The sequence below is a fragment of the Agelaius tricolor genome, unplaced genomic scaffold (assembly GCF_023055355.1).
Source record: "Agelaius tricolor isolate 1412-34295 unplaced genomic scaffold, bAgeTri1.0.p SCAF_30, whole genome shotgun sequence".
Taxonomy (NCBI): domain Eukaryota; kingdom Metazoa; phylum Chordata; class Aves; order Passeriformes; family Icteridae; genus Agelaius; species Agelaius tricolor.
This window is the reverse complement of record NW_027269290.1, coordinates 5477857-5485827: the sequence shown is the minus strand read 5'-3', so window position 1 is coordinate 5485827 and position 7971 is coordinate 5477857. Positions and strand designations below refer to the sequence as shown.

The following is a 7971-nucleotide window of genomic DNA, read 5'->3' as shown; positions in this document are numbered from 1 at the left end:
AGGCAGGGCTGAGCGGGGCTCTGGCTCCAGCTCTGGCCCTGCTGGGGGCTCTGGGCTCACTCACTGTGGGCAGAGGGACCTTGGTGCTCTGAGCTCTGCCGGGCTCTCCTCAGGGAGCAGACACGAGGAGTCCCATCACTAAAGGAAAACCACATCACTTTTTACTGAGTCATTCTCCACCTGATAAAAGAAAAGTTCTTCTGTAAGAAGCGTTGTTTTTGTCATCTTCTTTCCCTAATCTCCTGACACTCATGGTCACAAGAGCAAGTGGGAGGACAACACAGCAGAAGCTGATTCTGATTCACTTTGTTTGCATCAAGCCTTGTGCCACACCTCTGTTTTGGTAATTCCAGTGTTGGTGTTCCCAGCAGCCAATGGAATGGGGAAGATGAGAGTTTTACTGGAAAGATGCAGCAGGAAAAACCCAGAGTGGTGAAATCTCTCTGCAACCCAACACTGGAATAGTTGGAAGGTCCCTGTCTGCTCTTTTTAACTGGAATTCTTTCAGCAAGGACCAATTCTTGTTCCCTTTGTTACCTCCCAGCACTGCCAGGGAACCCACAGCAAACCACCTTTGTTAGAACAGGAGAAGGGGACGAAAAGTCCTGAAGGAAAACTCCAGGATTTGTTGCCCCCACATGAAAACAAATCACTGTCCTTGAGCCTGTCCCAAATGCTCTCATTTCTATACCCAAACACCTTCCCTGGATAACAGAGCTGAAAATGCTCCAGAGGTCACTGAGGGCAGGATTTTCCAGATCTATCCCTGTTGAGTTTGCACCCTGTGACTTTATCAACCAAGAAAAACATTGGAAAAATACTCCTTGAGGATGTTGTCCTGTTATCAGCCATATCCCACCCCGTGCCTGCATCAAATCCCAAAGGCTCAGGGTGGCACATTTTAATCTGCAGGTCAGCCAGCATCTGATACCAGGCTGTTTTCCAGGATTCCAGTCATCCAAGGCTGGGTGACCTCCTGGAAAGTCACCTTCATGTCACCCCACAGGGAATTAAACCTCCCAGTGCAGAGACACAGATGTGTCCCCACTCCTGAGTGGGGAAAAGGGAAGAAATCCCCTTTTGGCCAGTCTCCTCACACAGGGGGAGAGCTTGGAGTCTCCATCTGGACAGAAGATGGAAATAAAATGTGGAAAGGATATTTTGAGGCATTCAGCTGATGGAGCTTCACTTAGGGAAAAATGGGAATGCTCAGCAACATGGGGATGTTGCAGTTTGGGAAAGCGCTGAGAAGGAAGAGGAGAGGATAAATGTGAGAGGAAAATTAACTGGCCTCACATTCCAAGGTCTGCCTTGTGGAGTTTTACCTCCAAGAAATAAAAACACTTCCTCTGCTTCCAGAGGAGAGTAAAAAGTGATGAGATTTTCCTTTAGTGATGGGACTCCTCGTGTCTGCTCCCTGAGGAGAGCCCGGCAGAGCTCAGAGCACCAAGATCCCTCTGCCCACAGTGAGTGAGCCCAGAGCCCCCAGCAGGGCCAGAGCTGGAGCCAGAGCCCCGCTCAGCCCTGCCTGGGGCCGCTGCCACCAAGGGCACCCAAGCTGGGCTTTGGCAGTGCCAGCCCCTGGGAAGGGCTCAAGGACAGCACAAGGTCAGGCCCTGCAGCCATCGGTCCCTGTGGGGACGCAGAGCTGTGGTTAGAACAACATTTGAACAATCCCAGCAATCTAATCCCGTTCTTTATCTGCCCTTGCAGCAGCAGGACGTGGCACAGCCCCACGGCAGTGACCCCTGCAGCTGGAGAGCCCAGGCCCATTGTGCTGGTGTCAGGTTTGGTGACACTGCTCCCTGCCAAGTTTCGTAATGTTTGTCCATCCCTGTCGGTCCCACGTTGGCAGCAGAGAGGAGCAGGGTATAAAAGAGGGAGAGAGCCCGAGCACATCAGTCTGGTCCAAGATGGCCAAGCTCACTCTGCTCACCGGTGAGTGCTGCTGGGCTGCAGCTCTGAGCCCTCCTGAGCAGGGCTGGGGGCTCTGGCTCTGCTGCTCTGCTGCCTGCTCAGGGGCTGGAGGGATAAAAACGCTGCTCTCTCTGTTCTCTCCAAGATTTCTCAATTGCCTTTGGGGAGGGAAATTTCTCTTCTTTAGCGCGGCTGTGGTTGGGGATCTGTCCTGCTTTGAGCATGGATAGAGTTCATTGCAGGCTGCAATGGAAATGTGCTTTTAGACTTAAACCTAAAACCGAAATGATTCCTTTGGCATCTGTTTGGGTTCTTCTCTGTGCTTTTACCTGAAATCGTTGGAGAAATGTTAGCGAAATTCTTGTGCCTGAGCATGGATAGAGTTCATTGCAGGCTGCAATTGAAATGTGCTTTCAGACTTAAACCTAAAAATCAAACGATTCCTTTGGCATCTGTTTGGGTTCTTCTCTGTGCTTTTACCTGAAATCGTTGGAGAAATGAAGTGCATGGAGAAATGTTAGCGAAGCTCTTCTGCCTGAGCATGGACGGGGTTCATTGCAGGCTGCAATGGAAATGTGCTTTCAGACTTAAACCTGAAAATCAAATGATTCCTATGGCATCTGTTTGGGTTCTTTTCTGTGCTTTTACATTATTTCATTGGAGAAATGAAGTGCATGGAGAAATGTCAGCGAAGCTCTTGTGCCTGAGCTTGGGAGCAGAGCCTTGCTGCAGGGTTTGCATTGGCGAGGCCCAGCAGTGACCGTGTGCTGTTTCCTTGTGCCCTGCCAGGTCTGGCCCTGCTGCTGAACGCCCAGCTCGGTAGGTGCCGCTCTTGGGGCGCAGCCCCCGCCGGAGCCGCCGCTGCCCCCGCGCTGCCCCCGGCCCGGCCGGGCCCGAGCGGGGCCGGAGCGGGGCGGGAGCTGCGGGCCCGGGGCTGCTGAGCCGGCCCTGCCCAGCCCGGGGAGGAAGGGCTGGGGCTGCGGGGCTGGGGGGAGCCCGGGGTGCCCCAGGGTGGCCCAGGGTGGCCCAGGGCGCCCGGCCCCGCTGCCTTTGGCGGAGCTGTGCCCCGCACACGGAGGTGTCTGGGTTTGGAAAGCCGGGAGTCTGCTGAGGAAGGCAGGAGCCTCGCCTGAAATGGGCAATGTCATCCCTGCCCACCCCTGTGAATTGCTGTAAATTTTCAATTAAGGGGCTGTCAGGCAAAAAATGTGGGAGCAGGAAATGACAGTTCTTTAAGAGGGAAGAAAAGAAAAAGATGAAATAAATAGTGCAGTACACTAGAACAACACTGAGAGTCAGAACCCAGCCTGACACCCTGTGGGTCAGGCTGGTGGCAGCAGAACCATTGGAATTGTGGCTCAGCCCTCCTGCAGTGCCAGGGCTGGTTCTGCTGGAGCAGGGATCCTGGAGAAAGGTGCAGTCTCTGCCTCTGAAGATCCAGGGCAAGAGGCAGCTGCTGTTCCTCTGGGCAATCCAGTGCAGAAGCTGTGCTGGTGTTCCAGAATCTCCAGATTCTATCTAGATAGGAATGCTTGGCTCCTCCCTGTGGGCTGACATCTCCCAGGGGGATGCTGTAGTTCTTATCAGCCATGCAGTGACAGTCAATAGCTGTTATCAGCAGGTGTCCCCTCCCAAGGGAGGAGATAAGGCAAACTGCCCACTTGACAAAAGTCAGCTGCCATCCAGATGGCAACAGAACAGATCTTGCCCTGCAGCCTGGCACAGGAGCTGTGCCCATCGTGGGCGATGCCGTGCCCAGGGCCGGGCCGTGCTGGGCACTGCAGCCCCTCCATGGCCGCTGTCTCCCCGCAGGCACTGCCTATGTGCTGACCTGTTACTTCACCAACTGGGCCCAGTACAGGCCTGGCCTGGGCAAGTTCACCCCCGAAAATGTCGACCCTTGCCTGTGCAACCACCTGATCTACGCCTTCGCCGGCATGAACAACAACGAGATCACCACCTACGAGTGGAACGACGAGACCCTCTACAAGTCCTTCAATGGCCTCAAGAACCAGTGAGCGCTGGGAGCCCCAGCAGGGCTCTGCTCCCTCCTGTGCCCTTCTCTGCTCCCTCCTGTGCCCTTCTCTGCTCCCTCCTGTGCCCTTCTCTGCCCTTCTCTGCTCCCTCCCAGTCCTTCCCTCTGCTTCACTCTCAGCTCAGTGACAAGGATGCTGAGCAAAGAGGGACAGAGACACAGCCAAGGCAGGACATGGGGACAGTTCCATCCTCTGAGCATGGGGCTAGCAGCTCAGAGGTGCTGTGGATATCTGTTCTGTGATTCTATGACATGCAGTAACTCAGGGTCCTGCCTCTTCCCCTGCAGGAACAAAGATCTGAAGACCCTTCTGGCCATTGGAGGATGGAATTTCGGCACAGCCAAGTGAGTTCAAACCATGTCCAGCCCTAAACAGCAACGTAGGAACAAAATGAGAAGAGGAAGGGGCTCCATGGAGACCCCACCTCTCTCCTGCTCTGCTTGCCCAGGTTCTCCACCATGGTCTCCACGCCCCAGAACCGCCAGACCTTCATCAACTCCGTCATCAAATTCCTGCGCCAGTATCAGTTTGATGGGCTGGACCTGGACTGGGAATACCCCGGCTCCAGGGGCAGCCCTGCCCAGGACAAGTCTCTCTTCACCGTCCTGGTTAAGGTGGGCTTGGCTCCGGGCTCTGCTGGCCACAGCTCTGGCCTGTGAGCCCTGGGTGGCTGCAAAGCCCCATCTGAGAGCCGCCAGGTGATTCCTGTGCCTTGGATCCCTCAGGAAATGGTGGCAGCCTTTGAGCAGGAAGCCAAGCAGACCAACAGGCCCCGGCTCATGGTCACTGCTGCTGTTGCTGCAGGACTCTCCACCATCCAGTCTGGCTACGAGATCGCTGAGATTGGCAAGTGAGTGACCAACCTGGGGTCCCTGGTGGGATTTGGGGGGTACCCTGGGAGTGCTGAAGTGAAAGAGCCCCTGAGGAAGGGGGGGTGATGGGCAGCTCCAGGCCCTCAGGTGAGGACAGAGCCCCTCTCCCTGCAGGTACCTGGATTACATCCACGTCATGACCTACGACTTCCACGGCTCCTGGGAGAGGAACACGGGCGAGAACAGCCCCCTGTTTGCTGGCCCTGCTGACAGCGGCGACTACAAATACTTCAACGTTGTAAGTGCTTCTCTGGGACACTCACAGCTCCCAGATCCTGGGTGAGATTTCGAGGAATTCATCCTACAAATCCTAGCAAAGGCTTGAGTGGGACTGGTTTCTTGCAGGAATACGCCATGAACTATTGGAAGAGCAATGGTGCCCCAGCTGAGAAGCTCCTTGTGGGATTCCCAACCTATGGAAAGAGCTTCACCCTGCAGAACCCATCTGACACCTCTGTTGGGGCTCCAGCATCCGGCCCTGGCCCCGCTGGGCCCTACACCAGGGAGGCTGGAACTCTGGCTTACTACGAGGTAGGGATGTTCCATCACATTCCTCGCTCAAACTGTTTGAAGGAATTGATCAGGAAGCTCCCATGGAGTTTTCATTTGAAGGAATTGATCAGGAAGCTCCCATGGAGTTTTCATTTGAAGGAATTGATCAGGAAGCTCCCATGGGGTTTTCAGTTGAAGGAATTGATCAGGAAGCTCCCATGGAGTTTTCATTTGAAGGAATTGATCAGGAAGCTCCCATGGAGTTTTCATTTGAAGGAATTGATCAGGAAGCTCCCATGGAGTTTTCATTTGAAGGAATTGATCAGGAAGCTCCCATGGAGTTCTCTGCATGGCTCAGGCACAGAGCTCTCCATGGAATCACCAGGAAGGAGTTGTGTACTCAGGCAATGGGGAAGCAGCACAAAAACCGAGGATGAAGCCAAGGAAAGGGCAGAGCCTGGGCTTTTCCCTTTTTCATGGATAACATTCCTGCTTCCTTCTCCTTAGATCTGCTCTCTCCTGAGCTCTGGAGCCACCCAGGCTTGGGATGAACCCCAGGATGTCCCCTACGCCTACAAGGGCAGCGAATGGGTTGGCTACGACAACATCAAGAGCTTTGGCCTCAAGGTCTGGGGGCAGTGCTGGGATGGGGCTGGATTCTCCTGTGGGATCAATTCCTGGGGCTCACTGGGACTTTCCTCCCCACAGGTGGACTGGCTGAAGAAGAACAACTTTGGAGGAGCCATGGTGTGGGCCCTGGACATGGATGACTTCACTGGGGATTTCTGCAAGGAAGGCAAATACCCCCTGATCTCCACCCTGAAGAAGGGCCTGGGGCTGGAGAGCGGCGGTGAGTGGCTCCAGGAGAGCAGGAGCAGCTCCTTGATGGAGATTCCCAAAATTCTTATGGGGGTGTGGGAGGGATGAAACATCTTGAACCTTTTCCCACCCAAATTCCAGATTTGTGTTCCCCATCTGAGCCCCTGCCTCCCATCACTGAGGCTCCCACCACCACCACCAGCAGCAACAGGATCAGCTCCTTCATGGGGACTCCCAAAATTCCTATGAAGGATGGGGAGGAATCAACCCTTTCCTGCCTAAATTCCAGATTGTGTTCCCCCCTCCTCCCATTTGAAGCTACCACCACCACCAGCAGGAGCAGCTCCTTCATGGAGACTCCCAAAATTCCTATGAAGGATGGGGAGGAATCAAACACTTCCAACCCCTTCCTGCCTAAATTCCAGACTGTGTCCCCCCCCGCTCCCATCACTGAGGCTCCCACCACCACCAGCAGCAGGAGCAGCTCCTTCATGGAGACCCCCAACCTTCATGGAGAGCCCCAACCTTCCTATGGAGGTGTGGGAGGGATGAAACACCAGGAATATGAAAATAAACCTTTTCCTGCTTGGATTCTTGAATTCCAGACTGCATTCCCCCTGCTGAGCCCCTTCCTCCCATCACTGAGGCTCCCACCACCACCACCACCAGCAGGAGCAGCTCCTTGTGGAGCAGCTCCTTGATGGAGACTCCCAAAATTCCTATGAAGGATGGGGTAGAATCAAACACTTCCAACCCTTTCCTGCCTAAATTCCAGACCGTGTTCCCCCCTCCTCCCATTTGAGGCTTCCACCACCACCACCAGCAACAGTTCCTTCATGGAGCAGCTCCTTGATGGAGACGCCCAACCTTCCTATGGAGGTGTGGGAGGGATGAAACACCAGGAACATGAGAATAAACCTTTTCCTGCTTGGATTCTTGCATTCCAGACTGCGTTCCCCCCTCTGAGCCCCTTCCTCCCATCACTGAGGCTCCCACCACCACCAGCGGTGGCTCCGGCGGCTCCGGCGGCTCCGGCGGCTCTGGATTCTGTGCCGGGAAACCCAACGGGATCTACGCAGACCCCAACAACAAGAGGAACTTCTACAGCTGCCTGAACGGCCAGACCTTCGTGCAGAGCTGCGAGGAGGGGCTGGTCTTCGACCCCGCCTGCTCCTGCTGCAACTGGCCCCAGTGATTCCCAAACCCGTTTTCCAGCCAATCCATCCCTCGGATTTAATTGTGTGCAATAATCGTGATTAAATAAAGCTTTCTCAAAGCAATCCTCTCCGTTGTAGCTTTATTTATTGGTTGTTTTCATGCTCTCGGCTCTCGGGGAATCCTGGAGTGCGTGGCTGTTAAAATTCCCGACAGCAGGTGTCAATGTTGCCTGCTCTTCTTCCAGTTTTTCAGAGATTTTCCGGCAACATTTGGAGAAGAAAAGTGGTCGCAGGCCAGAAAACTGAGTTGCTGTTCCTCTTTGTTCGGTCACAAATCAACATCTGAGGCGGAGAGGAATTTTTTTTAGCAGTATTTTATAGAAATGGAGCACTTTGATAGGTAAAAAAAAAACCCCAAAACAACCAGGATAAAGACAGTTTGTTTCTCCAGGGTTTTAAAGCCTGTGGGAGGCATGGAATCATGGAATCCCAGAGTGGGCTGGGTTAGAAGAGACCTTAAAAGTTCATTCCATTCCACCATAGGCCATTCTTCCTGTTTGGGACAGCCAGGAAAGCTCCTCTCTCTCCGAGTCCCACCAGCTCAGTGGAGAAATATAAATATAAATATAAATATAAATATAAATATAAATATAAATAGTATAAACGAATACATCTATA

General features: G+C 53.7%; 1 protein-coding gene across 1 annotated transcript; it reads left to right on the top strand.

The window, feature by feature from the left end:
* The first annotated feature begins 2705 nt into the window (after positions 1-2705).
* On the top strand, positions 2706-7385 carry LOC139601274 (acidic mammalian chitinase-like). The gene is made up of 10 exons (XM_071450183.1): positions 2706-2736; positions 3730-3931; positions 4241-4297; positions 4402-4567; positions 4679-4803; positions 4940-5063; positions 5171-5356; positions 5825-5944; positions 6026-6167; positions 7084-7385. Exons 2-10 carry the CDS (start codon positions 3855-3857, stop codon positions 7329-7331), a joined length of 1245 nt encoding a protein of 414 aa, XP_071306284.1. The 5' UTR covers positions 2706-2736; positions 3730-3854; the 3' UTR covers positions 7332-7385.
* The last annotated feature ends 586 nt before the right edge of the window (positions 7386-7971 follow it).

Excerpts from the sequence above, each read along its gene's own strand:
- LOC139601274 (XM_071450183.1), top strand. The coding sequence starts at position 3,855 with ATGAACAACAACGAGATCACCACCTACGAGTGGAACGACGAGACCCTC. Across the intron at positions 4,568-4,678 it reads TCTTCACCGTCCTGGTTAAG|GAAATGGTGGCAGCCTTTGA; the intron begins GTGGGCTTGGCT and ends TGGATCCCTCAG. Across the intron at positions 5,945-6,025 it reads TCAAGAGCTTTGGCCTCAAG|GTGGACTGGCTGAAGAAGAA; the intron begins GTCTGGGGGCAG and ends TCCTCCCCACAG.